Source organism: Triturus cristatus, chromosome 4_2 (genome assembly GCF_964204655.1).
Source record: "Triturus cristatus chromosome 4_2, aTriCri1.1, whole genome shotgun sequence".
Lineage (NCBI taxonomy): Eukaryota > Metazoa > Chordata > Amphibia > Caudata > Salamandridae > Triturus > Triturus cristatus.
Window position 1 is genome coordinate 68008665 of NC_140586.1, and position 16650 is coordinate 68025314.

A 16650-nucleotide genomic window follows, 5' to 3' on the forward strand; every position below is an offset into this window, starting at 1 on the left:
AGTAACAGTTCTATGAGTTCTATCCAGTCGTACCGCTTGGTGGTCAACTCCTCGAAGAAATAAAAGTATTCCAGTGATGAAGGCTGATAAATGGGTGTCCAGGACTTCTTCAATGAGGCCTCTGAATCTGAGTTTTTTCCTCCTTTACCGGTTTTCAAGGTCTTCAAGATTGTCCAGGGCTCTGCTAAATTGTTGCCCTAGTTTGCACCTTGGGGAGAGGCCATAGAGTGCCCCATTTCAAATGTTGCTAATGCGACATCTACATCCAAGAGACTCTGGCCAACTAAATCAATATCCAAATGTAATTCTTGAATTTTTGTGTCTATGTAGGATCTCATGTTGGCTAGGCCTTTGTCGAATCGTTGCGCAGCTCCTTGCACAGCTCGGCCTTGAAAGTGTGGAGATTATCAGGAAGGGCGGACCTGGATAAGGACATAGTGTCTGGAGTATGTGGAGGTGGGTGTGGCCTCTGTGTTGTTAGCAACTGTCTTGGATATCAGCCTGTCCAGTTAAGCTAAAAGGCCTCCACAAGAAGGTCTCCTCTTTGGTGGCATGCATATGGACCCAGCAGGCAAACTACAACGCTAGTGATCATTGTTGTTTAAGACTGTGGAATCTTGGTATGGGTCCTCGTCAGTTTGGGAGCACTCAGGCGCAATGTGCGATGCTGTGTGTCATTGAATAGAAACATCAAGTGGAACTGATTCAAATATGGGGTGGGGGATGTAAGGCTTATTGGAGGCTCACAACGTCATGGACCTGGCTTCCCCATTACCATGGGTCTCATCTGAGCATTTACCTTGTTAAATGCATTTCGGTGCTCACATCATTGGCTGAGAGTTACCGACCCTGTAAGACAAGCACTTGGCCCTAGTGTCTCCCTGGCAACTAGCAATCATGGCACTTGGAGTTTTAATGCATTATATTGGGTCTGTAACCTCCCACGAGTCCCACGCTTAGATCAAGATGGTCTCTCCCCACCATGGAAAGCTGCTTCAAGGCAACTTCAGGATCAGCCCCCAGGTCTACCCATTCTCTAGCTCATTTCAATTTTCATGTAGTTGACATGGCATCGATGCCACAGCACAGAATCCCGGGTCCACCATGGCGTGCTGTGCTGGGCACTGGCAATACTCACCGATCGTGGGCTGATAGTTTAATTCCCACATTATTCCTTTCATTGTTACCATGCAGTTTAGGCTGTAAGGGAGACTGACAGCTGCCACTCCCTTCCAGGGAACAAGGGGTCAAAATGTTGAGCTCTACACTGTCATGGCTGCCCCTGAATTTCTCTCCTCTCCCGACACTAATCAGAATTTCAGTTCGGGCATAGGTAAATGCTGTATCGCCTGGTCAGGAGCTCCGGCGGTGAGCGTCTGACTATGATGCCATCTTGGACACACCCTTTCATCTCCTTTTTTTGGTCAGGCTTAACAGCGCAGCTGTCGCCGTACAATTATGTGAGCATCACTAGAAAGGGTCTTTGGCTCTGCCCACATCATGGGTGCCAGGAATACATGTTTTGATTAGACAGAAGTTGTGTGCTTCCTCAAAAAAAGCGCTTGCCCACCATGCAGTTGTGGTCATTTTGTTTATTTATTAAGCTGCCTAATCTTGAACTGTAAGGGGCACACACATGACATTGGAATGCTATTAAAGTGTCTTAGAAAACTAGATAATGTATGTTGTTTTTCTCTGGCAGCAGAGATGGGATGAGGGTAGTCATTAACTTACATCGATTTTTGGGTCTGGTTTCACAGTGTAAGTGTCACCTGACCTTTAAACCTACACCAATATTTTTCTACAGTTGTTTACTTCCACACAAATACATATCTATTCGCATGCTATTCACTTGTAATGCAGCGCATTACCAATCAACATTCCTTCAAAATCAGATCTATTGGCATTGCCAATGCAGGGAGCCATGTTTTATTTGACCCGCTGTGCATTTATTTTTCTTCTTCATAAACAAACCCCAGTGATGGTCATTGTTTGTTTTTCCTACGAATGGCTCTTGTGGGTTCTCCAGGAGACTGCCAGATTCATGAAAGGTGGTGGCCCTGTGGCAAATAGGCCAGCACCTGTGAATGAACGCCAGTAGAGCAGGCGGTGGCTTCCCCGACAGTTAATCTAAATCGTAATTTTGATGGTGAAGGAGAACCACTGATTTATGGCGGATCTCACTTGCAACAAAACTCTAAAAGACCCCACATTGTTTTTTTAAGTATGTATGTATAAAAGTCAGTAAATATGGAAAACTGGAAGCCTTGGTTATTCTTTCCCTCTGAAGTACTGTGTATTCTGTTAAGAAATGTGTTACTGTTTTTGGAGATTTACGGTAGTGGAGGGGTTAAGTTTTATGCTGCCAGCAGGATTGGACAAAGTTCCTAAATTTGCAGTTTTTCAATTCTTTTCCAAATAAAGTTTTTCACACATGGGCACCTTTTGAGGGAAAGTCCCTATTTGTTATTTTTACTTTCATGAAATAAAGTTAAAAACACTAACGAGGTTTATCTTATTTTGCTGAAAGGCAAGTCTGCAAAGCTGTTACTTTCTCTTCTTTTACACAGCAAAATTCATCTTTGGAGGTCTCTCTGACACACACCCTTTTTTAAATTTGTAAAATGTAAAATTTTTACCAGATTTCTTACAAAATGTTCCTAAGTGTGTAGCAGTGACGTTTGGTAATTCGTCAATTCCTGGTTTATACCATATGCACGTACCAGGACAGTGTTTCAAAGTCCTGTGATATAGGTTTGAGATTTATAGCACCCATACATAAATCTACATTATTGATCATTTTTAACCGGCTAGAAGATGGAAAGCATAAGATATATAGGAATAAACTGTAGCTCAATCAGACTTTAGCTGCAGGAAAGAGATTGATTTCAGTCAATAGAATTTCTATAGGAACTGGTAAAATAGAAGACTGGCTTATGGAATTAGTAATTTTGCAATCGTGGACACAGAAGACACTTTTGGCTAGGCAATGAGCAGATTCCTTGAAATGTATGCAGAGTAAGAGACACATTGAAATAAGCTGTTTTTATGAATTTATATTGCTCCAGATACCATTGGTAATAGAAGTGTTTGGAAACGTATTAAATCCGACTTTGAAGGTTGTTTTGATAACTCTTCTATAAACCAGTTTCTCAGTCAATCTAGGATATACAAACTCTAAAATTCAATCGAATTCAGATAGACTTAGCTACTCTTAATACTTGTTATTTGACTTTGTTAATTTTGGAATTCTGAATTAAAGTGTCTTTATTGTGATACTACATATCACTATGTAATTTCTTAAAATATTAACTAAATGCTCATTGAACAGAAATCCCTACATACACACATATATACATTAGCACACACATGCATAGATAGATGCTACCCGGAAATGACAGCTTGCAGTAATCAAATACATACTGATGATTCATCCCAGAACTAACCCCGGGCGGGTAACTCCACTCCGCCAGCGGAGTTAGCGGATTTTTTTCTACTCCGCGCTCCGTTGAGAGCGCGGAGATTAGGCAAAACTCTCCTCCGTGGCGGAGAGGAGTTAGCCAGCCCCTCCACCCTCCCAAATTAATTTAAAAAGAAGGCACTTACCTGCGTGGCTGCCTCCTCCTCTGCCTGGCAGCACTCCTTCCTGCTCCTCGCCATCCTTCTTCTATGAAAAAACTCCTACATTGTACGTCTTGCATATGCGCACACACAAGACGTACAACGTAGGGTTTTTTCATAGAAGAAGGACGGCGAGGAGCAGGAAGTAGGTGGTTGGAGAGAGTCCAGACAGCCAATATAAATTGCAGGTATTCCCTAAAGCATTCATCTAGTTCTTTGTATCAGACCCAACTCTAGGACGGCAGAGGGCCCTTCTGAAGTATAGAAACCCCTCTTCTTTCCTGCTCCTTTCTTCCCTGAAAATGTTGTCCCTAACAGGTTGAGATGTAGTTAAGTGGGGAACTCTCACTTCTTTTGTTCCCTTGCTTTGGTTATCTGTTGACAAGGAGCAAACAACTTCAAATCAAATCAGCTGTTTGTTAAGCACGACTACTCACCCATAAGGGTCTCAAGGTGCGTGGGGGGAGGGGGGGTTCGCAGGTTTCTGTCCATCAAGGAGGGGGTCTGTCGAAGAGCCAGGTTTTGAGGTTTCTTGCGAACATGGGGAGCGATGTTATCTGTCTGAGGTGGAGCGGAAGGTCATTCCAGGCTCTGGCTGCGAGGATTCCTGCTTATACTGTGAGACAAGGACTATGGCTGGAGCAGTCTTTGACTAATTTGCAAACACCAGAAAGTGCCAAAAGCTGATCCCAGAGCTAGACCTATGGCATATTCATACTCTGTCTGCAAACTTGGTAAAGGTATGGGGCACGGTTCTGGTTGTTGACTGTCAACTATCCTTTACCAGGTTCAGGAACAGCAACCTGGAAGTTCTACACCCTGCTAGGCGAAAAGCTGCCTTTAGTCTTCCTTGAGGAAAGGACCTGACTGGCTCTTGAGGAGTGTGTTGGAGTTGCCATTGAACGAAGGAGAGACTACCTTGACAAGGAGAACTGGAAGTAACTGAGGGGGGAAAACCAGAAGCAGATGGCTGCAGCTCAGGAAAGAACTGTTCTACCAGACAGGGGGGTGAGGCTTAAAACCCAGATACCCCTGTAGCATGCATTGAAACAGAAGTGCCTGTAATAGTTGGGCACTCACAAAAAAAGCAAATGCATCCTGTGTCTTTCCCTCAAAGAAGACTTCATGCCTGTGGTGGTTTGCTGCTTAGAAAAGTGTGACCTCATTTGGCAGGCTTAGCACAAGACACTAAAGCATCTCGGGAGACTTAGCGCTAAACTCAGATCACTCAAACCATTCAGCTGTTATGTCAACCTCCACGTGGACCATCGCTGTCACCTGAAGTGGCTAGTTGCATGTTTTGGGTGGCAGGTTTGTATTTGTGCCTGAGGCTGATCCTCCGGTGAAGATTAACCCGACCATAAACGGGGCAAGGGAGCTACTTCACCAGTGTCTGCGCCACTCCACCTTCTTCCACTAGAGGCCTCTCTGTGTGCACCAGAGACTGCAGCAGTGTGCTGGTGAAGAGTTAGCGAGGCCCCTCTTGGTGGGCGGTGTAGATGAAACACCACCAGCAAGGCCGGACTGGCCAGCCGGGCAAGCGGGAAATTCCCCGGGAGGCTGAAGCCCCAGGAGGCCGGTATTGACACTTGGAGGCCGGGTTCAACCTCTAGGAATGGTGGTGCTCATTATCCCGGCAGCAACTTGAAAGAGTTGCTTTTATTCTAGCACACATTAGGACGTCTGCACATGCGGTCTGAATTTTTAATTTTTGCCAGGGCTGTTTTAAGTTTACAGTCTGGCCCTGACCACCAGGAGCACCACAACGTCTGCCCCCAGCTGGCAAGACCAGGTCCAGTCTGCTTAGGACTGAGAAAACGCAAACGTTATAGTGCAAGTGAAAGACATTGTCCGTAGAACATTAATGATGGACTTTTCACGTTCTCCCGAACCATTATCACTTGGGAGGGATAGTCAGGGAACCAAGAATGTTCACCAGAGCCTTATTCACCACTTAACCCTCACAAGGGCACACAGTATATCTGTACCATGCAGTGGGGCTCAGCTATTGCCGACAGCTCTACGCTAATGGTAATGATTGCATTACTAACTGTATACCATATTGGTGCCTTCTAAAATGTATGTACACTACTGTGTTGTGTGTTGGAAGTAAAGTACTCTTCTCAGTTAAAAGCACTGGCTGGACAATAAATGACTGACATAACATGTCTCATTGAGTTCTGAGTCCCTACCCCACACCACATGCCTGAGGAAGCCTTCAATCCTCAGCTTCAATACCCTGAGGGATAAATGCTCATAGGGTGTCCTTGGCATCAGTTTTGTGCCCAATAGCAAGGTAAAGCCTCACAATATCAATGATAAAAGGCACTCGTTGTAGTGGGCAAAAGAACGATGGACTTAACCCAGATCTCTTGACTGGGGGAGAATGTCTGCATTGTCAGCATTCCGTCCATCATTTGTTTGTTGTAACGCTCGTTGTAGTCAGAGCACTGATTGCCTTAATGCTTCTGAAAAAGTTCCCACAGTGTAACAGGCCTGATCATTAATCTTCCTAAGCATCTTTCCTCTTCCTCGTCAAGGTCCTTGCATACCCTTCCACCGACCTTTTCACACACCAATCTGCTGCCATTGGGTGCTACTTGGGATGAACTGAGTTTGACAGGTGAAAGGCAGGCCGCAATGGGCTCAGGAGTGTGCGGGATGGTTGAACGAAGGTAAAGAATGAAACGGCATTTAAGGCAATGGAGTGGCTCAAGGCCAAGAATGACTGGAACAGGCCTTCTGCTCCAGCATTCCAACACTTCTGTTTCTTTTTATAACCTGGTGGACAGCGAAGCATACTCGGGGACGCGACCGTTTGGAAAATTAAATAATATTAACAGATTCATAAAGTGGGTGTAAATAAAGAAGCAAAATGCAAAATCGTAAATTTTAAAACGTTCTGTCAACGTGAAGGAATTTGAAATTGGGAGATAAAAATTGAGTTAGTATCCTCACATTGGTTTGTGGGAGCAGTGCAAATGCACAAACAAAATATACTATGGAGGATGAGTGGGGTCAATTGAATTTAGAAAAGCTCCAATCTTCCCATTGAAATTGAAATTTTGATTTTTTTATATAGTTGTTTGTGAAATAAATTACATATTTCATAATGTGTGTATTTTTTATGAATTTTTGTTTCTGTAATTTTTGTGCATTGTTTTGCAGTTTAAATAATCAAAAATGCTTAGGTCAGATCCCTGCCTTCCCGTAGGGACTCGGTTGGGGTTCTCAGGTTCCAGTAAAGATTAAGTGAGGGTCCCCAGAAAGCAAAAGATAAAGAGACACTATTTTAGGACATTATACCTTCAGTGAGTGAAATATTCTTATAGCATTCCATCCCTTTTGCCTCAGGCTGCACCAATTGTTAATGGCCCTCTCCCTTTTTAAAGGCCCTTGTTTGCTACTCAAGCCTATAACTCAGGTTCTGGGGCTTTAACACCTGTCATAGCTCTCCTCGGCAGCCTATAATGCACCATTATCAGTCACCTTTTTCTTTTCCCATTCCTTCATCTATATCTATATTGATTACAGGATTATCTTCTCTACCTGCTCTGAGGGCCATGATTGCTGCCATCTCCTGTTTCGTGTCTTCATCATCTTTCTATATCTTCTAAAAGCTTTATGTTTTATCTCCTCTCTAATCCCTATGCCCCCCCCTTTCTGTTTCCCATCTTTTCTTTTTCTCTTTCAAATCCTCTCGATATATGTCATCATCAGCTCCTCTTTCTGCTCTGCATTCGCTAGGTTTGTTGGTCCACCCAATCTATATTTTGTCCCTGTCCTCATCTGTGGCCACTCTCTGTGTACCCTGACTGTCTTTCTATCACCTTCTTGTTCTCTCTTTCTCTGCTGTCTCCCTGGTTTTTCATTTCTCACTTACTCTCAATGTTCTCTCCTTTTGTAATTATTTCAGTCTTTTCAAGGAGTTAGTATGTGAAAACATTTTGCAAAAATAGACTCTAAGAGACAGCCTGCCAAAATCGCAACATTGCATAAATATCTTCCAACAAAAAAGTCAGCTTCTACCTTATCTCACTGGCACTCACTTGTTCCAGGTATGTGGAATAGTAGTTTAGCCCAGTACCAAAATATGTGGCAAATGAATTTTTCTGGCTTAAGTAATTAAATACACGTCGAAAGGCTATGTTCACTTATGCAAGGAAGATCTACGTATCAGCAAAGAGTTTTTACAGTCTGGATTTACAAGTAGAACTTCAAAAATGTGATGCTGGAAATTTCTCATCAAAACGACAGTCTGTATTTTTCTTTGAAATCCATTGTACAAATGTAATACTTTAGGAGGGTCACATATGAAAATGTGTACACTTTTATATAAAACAAAATGTGTGAAAGTAGCCTCCAGCCCTGCTGACATCTATACCCGAGCTGTGCCAACCTCCTTCTTTCTTTGTCGTTGCCCAGGTCACTTGTGTTGTGAACAACTTCCAGAGTAAGCAGCCTGCCACAAAGAAGACCCTGCCGCCGCCAACCGACAAGCTGGCCAGCGTGCCTGTGATGGTCCTTCCCTGTGTCCAGAGTCCACTTGAAAAGTTAAGTGTTGCTCAGGTAAGGGGCGGGCTGGGGGTCCACGACTTTTGACAAGGCATAGTAACTCAGCAAATGTAGCTTCCATCTTAGAAGTGAGGCGTGACCGGATGAAACTGCACTGCAGACACGCGGCTGGGAGCACCAGGCTCCTGGAAATGCAACTAGCTCCAGTGATGTATGTGCAGCCGTTACTGCTCAGCCTGGGATAAAAGAAACAAAAGGAGCGCACATTATTTTTATGTGTAAATATAAATATACATTACCTTTTTTACATAACCTGTAGAATTTGGAGAAATGGATTCTTCCGAGGACTATTCAGTTTTGTGGGATACAGAACCCACAAGCAGGTGGGGAGACGGTATTTTTGTTTTTAAAAAAAGCATCACTCAGTTTTGGGAAAGTTGGTAAGTCGTGCTTAGAGCTCATGTTTTATGACTATCAGAGTACAACCTGGTGACAGCAGACCTCTTAGACGATGCAGCCAGATGGCTACAAGCAAGAACTACAGGTGCTGAAGAGTGGTGTACATTGTGGCCAATAAAAATAATTTTCAATGACCATTCTCTGTAGCAGATTAAGTTTAGTTTTGGAGGGCAGGGGATTACGGGGTGCGTGTTTAGCGTGTTTATTAATGATGCAACAGGTGTAATTATTTTCCAATTGTTTTTGTTGTGCAGGAAGGTATCTCTTCCTGCAGCAAAAAAAAATTCTGCCTGTGACGCTGGCTCTCTTGTACTCTGGTGCAAAGGGGGCTGCGTTGGTGCTAGGCAGCACACAGCGTGCCAGCGCAAGGAGAGAGCAGAATTGCTCCATATCTTGTAAATATAGAGAATTATTGGGTTTCCCCATTCACGCAGCACAGCAACTTTGCTTGCTGCCCTACTTTGCATGAAATATTTGAAATATGCCCTAGGTATTATTCTTAGACCAGGCAGTGTTTTACAGTGTCAATTCCAGTAAACAAGATGTAGTTCCTATTTAAATCAGTAGATGGCGGCATGATGCAAAGTATGTGAAACTGAAATCGTCTTATGCCACAAATCTATTTTTACAGGTTGGTAAGTAACCTTTTCCATTGGCCACCCGGTTCTAATCTGCAGACAATTTTAATACTATTGATGATGTTCGTGCATTTTAAAGGGCATTTGTCTATGCTGCAAAGGGGGCTGGAGGGCAGGAGTTCTAGCTGTATTTCTCTGCACTTGTTGAGGCTTGCATCTCTGTTTATGTGGATGTCGCCTTACAGTCTGAAGCGGTTTGCTGTATTTGTTATACCATCCGGGAGATGGGTCATGTGGGCGAGTCCTGGTCCTGTTTCTGAACTAGCTCTCTGTATCATCTGCGGGAATCACAGCGACTCCATATCTCAGGTCCTCCTGTCCTGCATATCCAAGCCTTGTGTGCCGATACAAAACAATACAGAAATGTTACACTCTGTGGTGTGTGAAATACACTTGGGAACACCTGCTAGTGTTTGGGTGCTTGATTTCAGTGTCAAGATGCATGACGCAGGGCTCGCTCTCTCGCCGTATACATGTGCTTCTAGTGTACCTGTAATGGAATAGTCCATGTGTGTCCATGCATGCATTCTTCTCAGGGACTGCAAGTCACTCTCTTGATTGGGGATCAAAGAACTGGGAAAAATTATCAGGTACACCCTTCGCAAAAAACCACACTTGTGTGAAACCCACCACCGTGCAGTTGGCCTCGCTGTGCCCGGAAATTCATCACAGTGGCAGTGGTCCTGACGCGAATCCTGGCGTTGGGATGGGAATGTCCACTGTATAATACACTGGCATGTACCCTTTCCTGAGTGCCTGATTGAATGTGAAATTAGCATCCTAACTCTAATGTGGACCTGGCTTCATGCTTAGCTAGCTGGTGCACAAAATCCTCGATCTGTCCTTGATAACGTAAAGTCCAGAACCTGTTCTGTGATCTGGAGGGATGCACAAAGTGTGTTCTGTAGTATTTAAGTTTGCTGTGAGATAAACTACTTTTCATCAAAGAATAGCACTGAGCTGGAAAATATGTTATTGTGTCTGTTTTTTGACAATTGAGTTCAGAGCCCTGGCCCCCACACTACTTCCCTGAGAAGCCTCTGACTGCTTGACCTCACTAGCCTGAGAGTCACATTCAGAAAGGGTGTACCTGGTTTAGTTTGCAGAGCCTACTAGGATGGACCCCAGGACATGAGTGGCTAACACCTCAACCTCCACAGTTGGGGTGCAGTAGCCCCTGTCTTCCCCGTGGCCTCCAAACAAGATCTGATTCCCAGTAGGCTTCTAAATGACTTTCCAGGTCCACAAATATCGGTCGGAAAGCCTCCGACCGGTGGCGGGAGGCTTTCCGACTGACATTGTAGGTTTACAGTCCGACCACCATATTATAAGGATGGGTGTCGTAGTTTTCGAATTGCGGAATAGCGTTGAATGATCCCCCAAGCAACAGGTCCATTCATCCAAAGGATCGGCTGGGGAGGACATACGGCGATACTGCGTGCTTAACTGAGGGCGATACAATAACCTGGTTATATCGTATGAGGGACTGAATTGCCTCACACAAACGGAACGTATATTATTAAGACGACTATATTCTAGTGTTATTCACATTGCCAAAAGTCCTTCAATATATCAACATAGGATTGCTTAATCTCGGATGACCTATGCTTTCTGAAACAAGGGGATATTTACATCTCAGATTGATCTTTTTTGATTTAGAATCACCAATTCCTGATTAGAAGATTTTAATATTGGCACCACGAAGCAATAGAGAACTTATTCACATATTCCTTTGCTGAGAAACAGTATAATCGTGAGGTACATATGATATTGTGCTTAATCTAGGACAGACAGATATTTTGGAAAGTCCTGAAGAAGGTGGCGCAAAATCATTTAGAACACCGAAACGCATCAACGCTCTTTTATTTGTTAAATTCGATTTGAGTCTAATTTCTAACAGTGATAGACTCCAGCGCTACAGATTCAGTCGAATTAACGTAACTTTGATGATTTTTAATATGTCACTTATCTTTGTCTCTCATGTATATTGCTGTGTCATATGTATGAATTGTTTTTTATATCATTTGCATCTGTTGAAGTGTCTCTTATATTATTGTTTGTCTTTTAATAAAAGTAAGAAGTTTTTCATACAGTTCAGGAAAATTCATTTTGTGTTTATAATTGGTTGATGGTTTCTCGTAATTATAAATTTATGACATGTGTATGATGTTTGGTTGAAGGTGGTGATTGCTCTTCTGTGAATTGAAGTCCAAGAGAAATCTTTTTTATACATTGTCGTAGTTTAAACCAGCCGGGGAATCCGACTCGGTTGTGACGCGCTCGGAAAGACCTCATAATACCTTAATGACGGCGTTTTCACTGTTGGGATTATGATGGCACTTTCCGACAGCAGTTTCATATCAGCCTTTCTGACTTGGAACTGCTGTTGGAAAGTGTCTTTGAGGGCACGTAGCAGTGCCACCCTTCCCCCCTGGCCCTCTGCATCTGGCCTTGGGGGGCACCTTTGGTGCTTCCCATCACATCCTGCACCGTGTGGCAGGCACCATGAGGTGCCTGCCCCACGGTGAAGGGATGTTTAAAAACCTCAGTTTTTCAATGGGAGCTTGTGCTGTGGGTGGTTTGCAGAAGTTGGTGAAAGTTTGCTTGGTGGAAGTTTGCGACCGCACCATGTGCAGTCGCATCCTAATTACGGTGTTGGAACTGCCGATCTGAGGTCAGTTGGATCCCAATCCGCAGCGATGTCCCCGACTGACATTGCAATAAGGGCCACAGTTCATCCATATTCCTATACAAACTGCTTTAAACCTATACTCTTAGTCATCAGCACTCTCTTATGCTCATAATTGTATCACCTGACTTCCACCAACTACCTCATAGCAGAAATATCATCTCCACTAGGTGAAGGGATGGAACACACATATGTTTTCTCGCATTACTGAGAGAGAGAGAATGTGACCACAGTTGCAGTTCTATGTGAAAATATATTTGCCAATTCATAGATTCCAAAATGTAGACTGCCAAAATCATGGCCGTGCATGAGCACTTCCCTACAAAATGTTTGATCTGTGTTTAATGCCTAACTCCAACCAAACTCATTTTGAACGCATTTCGCTGAGTTAAATAACTATATTAAATTCAAGTCTTAGCGTGTTTGGTTCAAGTGCTTGATATCGGTACAGGTCAGACATTTTGAAGGGAGATATTTACTTAACGTTGAGATCATGGTAGTCTATAATTTGGAGTCCATGTTTTTGGAAAGGATTTTTTTTGCAGACTACATTTTATTGTGCTGCCGACAATGATGTGGTGGTGCCCAAGGTCCAGGGTATCCACATGAAATACTTCACAATAAATATTTTCCAATGGGAATCATTAAGGTATTTAAAAGTTTTTCTCAAAATATGGCACAGATACGGCACTCAAGACCAATAATGGGCACCACAGAATGCTAATCTGAACAGGAGGTCTCTTGTTTGGAGATATTTTACCTTACTGGTGGATTTAACATGACAAACGCATCTAAAAGTGTTTCCTATTTTCTTCTTGCTCCCCTTCTTCTCCTGACCCGATGCCTCCCCATTGCAGAATCACAGAGCTGCGTTCCCGAATGTCACCTGACCCCGGTTTGTGCATCTTTCCTGCGACCCCGGATGTCCTCATCCCTTCACGGTCGGTCATTAGTGAAGTCTAAGCTACAGAGGTCTACGGACAGCCAGCGCCTCCTCGGCTTCTCACGTCCAGTGCCAATGCGGTTGAATGGGCTGTGTGTGTTTTTACTTCTGGCCTCCACTTGGTTTGGCTTCGGTTTATGAGTGGTTTTATAAGGCCACGTTTTGTGCGCATGCTCAGTAAAGTGTGGGTGCGGTCACGGTGGGAGGGATGGGGATTGTTGCCTAACAATACTTGTAATAAAATATTTCAATAATTATTTGTGTTGTTTTTTTTACTTTTTTTGTGACTATTCCTGTTGTCTGAGAGGGGCAGCGGAAGAGAAGGGCATCAGCCTACTGCGGTCAAATGCAACCAGTACAGCAAGAAGAGCATCAGCGCAAGCCTCCCTCACACAAAGAACAGGTGCAGGACTAAAAGCAACAGCGTAAGCTTCCCTCACACCAAGAACAGGTGCACATAGGCAGCAGCAATGCAAGCCTCCATCACACGCCCAGAACAGGGCCATAAAAGTAGCAGACGTATAATCTTCTCTCAGAAATAAAACAGAAGCAGCACAGTATGCAGCAATGCAAGCTTTAGTCGCCCACCCAAAACAGGCACAATAATGTTTCCCTCACACAGAGAACAAGTACAGCACAGACAGCAACAGTGAATTCCTGACCTAAACAGCTAGAATAGGCACAACACAGATAGCAGCAGTGCACCTCCCTTCACATACGGACAGAACAGGATCTTACAGACAGCTCCAATGTAAGCTGCCTTCACATTTAGTACAGCCATTGCATGGGCAGTGTGGGGTGCCAGGTTCACTCACATTCAGAAATGGCACATCACAGGCAACAGACGTCAAAGCTACACACACACACAGACACACACACGTGTTTCCATTAACTAGCATGGGTACAATAAAGGCAACTGTATCCATGGCTTCACTCACTCACAGGAAGGAGCAAGGTATATGCTAAAAATGAAATCCTTTATAATTGTATAAAATAATTAACATATTTTTACAAAAGTAAAAATTCAACTTTTAAAACAAATGTAAATTATTTTAAAGTAATGCAAAAACCCATAACTACTAATTCCATTTAATAAATGTTAATCAATATTACAACACACGTGTTTCCATTAACTAGCACGGGTACAATAAAGGCAACTGTATCCATGGCTTCACTCACTCACAGGAAGGAGCAAGGTATATGCTAAAAATGAAATCCTTTATAATTGTATAAAATAATTAACATATTTTTACAAAAGTAAAAATTCAACTTTTAAAACAAATGTAAATTATTTTAAAGTAATGCAAAAACCCATAACTACTAATTCCATTTAATAAATGTTAATCAATATTACAATGCACGGAATGGTGTTTTATTTTAATTTTATTGAAGAATAATATTTATGAATTGAATATATATATTTTAAATATGTTATTTGATAAGATAATGTGCTGTAACATTTTATCTTATTGCCAATATGTTAATAATAATTATTTCAATTAATTTACATATAAATTTTACTTTGAAATATTGTATATATATTTTGTTAAAGATTTACGAAACTTTATTTTTCCCCCTTATGATTTTTAATAGGGGTTCTTCACTCTGATATCAGAGATCCCTGCCTACATGTGAACATTTCTTAACAATAACATTACACTTGCAAATTCTGTCTTGGGTGCCTCCACCCCCTGGACCAAGGGGGTGGTGACATTTAAATCAGCACTGAGCTGTAAATCTACACTCAGAAATGCTGGATAGTAAAATAAAAGTGTATACTTACATCTCAGTGCTAGGCTACGTTTCCACATGAATAAATCTACACTTGTCCATTTACCTTTGAGGATGTGGCCCTTTCAGTCTGAATGAGAGTGACACAGCCGCTGCCAACTTTGAGCTCAAATAAATGTTATTTATCAGGCATGCTGAAACCAAAGGCAGTAGACAATCATAGGCATAAGTAAACCCTTAGCACAACAGATAGCTACTCAGATCAAAGACAGCTAATAAAGAAATGGGCTTTGGATGCAGCACAGCCTTTCAGTTCTGTAGTTGAAGAACAGCTGAGGATTTGCTATGGCGCTGCAGTAAAGTCACAGAAAACAACCATTGGCCTGGCCAACAGGTCTCGCTTTTGGGACCTTATAAGTATTTAGTTATGTAGCACAATATCCTTGGTGCAACAACATGAACTGATGCATGGCAAAACACATATAAGGTCCCAAAGGCGAGACCTATTGGCTATGCTGGCCCTCCTGATGAGGGGATACAATATTCCCTGAAGTTTCCAGCCCAGCTTTGGATAATGTTGGAGGGGGCCACACTTCTGCAAAGACCCAGGTGTGGCTTGGGACTGGTTGCAAGCCTACAGAACTGGATCAACACTCCTGAAAACCACGACCTAAACGTAGAGCTTCTCGGGGCAGATCGAAGAAACGCACTCATGGAGCCTCATGCGACAGGCCCCTGAATCCTATGTTGAGAGCACAGATTTGTGTTCAGAAGGTGTATCAGTTTCTGAGTACGACCTCTGCGTCATCACAAGTTCTGCCACTGCCTGGAGAGCAGCGGTGCCATTCCTGCTTGGTTTGTGATACTGATGGCCTCTTCAGGGGCGTTAGCCGTGAAGTACTCCTACAAAAGCGTGTAAACTTGGCCGTTAAAATAGGCTTTCTAGCAAAATGAAGGAATGCGATGAGATGACATTTGAAACTTTGCATAGTACACAATGCTAAGGTTACTCTGCTTTAACTTCAAATTTAATAGGTTGTCCTCCAGTCAAGGTGAATTATAATTTTCAGGTGATAGTAGTATGTAGGCTCTTGGTTGGGAGCTGGTATCTTAGGGAAAATAACTTGCAAAAGAGAGAAAGGTTGTTATGTTTCTAGCGCCTAAATACAGTGTTCCCAGTCAGAGGAGCTACACACTTTAGTTAAGTGTTTTTGTGTCAGAATAAATCCACTCATTGAATGAAAAATAAAAGAAGAACGACATGTATTGGGTACTAAAGGCCTGTGCTGCTAAGAGAAGTACATAAGTACATTCTGAGCCAGGTTCTGTGCATTCCCATAGCAAGCTTTCGATAGACCGCTGTTTACATAGAAGCGTCCTGGGGTCATGAAGGCTGAGCCAGAGCCTCAATAAACACACTGTGAAGTTTCCAGGAGGATGGGTGAGGCTGCCAAAGAGAAATTTGTCAGCAGCCTAGTAGCACATGAAGGCCCAAAACATAGCTGCCAAGGTTTCAGATTGCCATGTGTGACATTTTCATAATTTTAGTGTAATTATGAGTGACATTTCAACAACTATGAGTGACACACTTTCTCACAAGCAAAATTAAGCAATGAAGACGAGGGAAACACATAAATTCCAGAAATGACACCCATTTGAGCAAGAGAAACTCTAAGATCTTAGACCTGCTGCACAGCACAAGAAATTGAAGGGCAGGAAAGGCTGACAGAGGCACACTCACAGCCTAGGGGGTCACTGCCAGGCCGCAAGCTCAATTTAGCTAAAAAGAGACACAGACTGAGTGGTATGATAAGAGTAGGTTGCACAGGCTACTAGTCATATTGGCAATTAACACAATTTGTGGCACAAATAATGTTTACTTAGTTGAATTAGGACAAATACTCTTTGCTCACTCTCTCAGGCACTTATCATGCAGCATGTACCTCCTCGTCCCAGCAGCTGCTGAGGTGGCGCTGCTGCCTAGTGGGCTTGAGGTCTTGTCTGGTCTGGTCTCTCCCGCTCAAATGTGCATTTTCACTGCCATGCGACCTATA

At 43.0% G+C, this 16650-nt stretch overlaps 1 protein-coding gene across 2 annotated transcripts in view; it reads left to right on the top strand.

Moving 5' to 3' along the window:
* Window positions 1-13122, top strand: part of PLPPR2 (phospholipid phosphatase related 2) — a 118102-nt gene extending 104980 nt beyond the window's left edge. Inside the window, exons 7-8 of one of the 2 annotated variants that reach the window (XM_085600540.1) lie at window positions 8047-8174; window positions 12780-13122. In XM_085600540.1, the coding sequence (XP_085456666.1) occupies window positions 8047-8174; window positions 12780-12885 (234 nt within the window). In that variant the 3' untranslated portion in view covers window positions 12886-13122. Of the gene's footprint in view, window positions 1-8046; window positions 8191-12779 lie in introns of both variants that reach the window. The other variant, XM_085600541.1, reaches the window with a different exon arrangement.
* Window positions 13123-16650: the final 3528 nt, after the last annotated feature.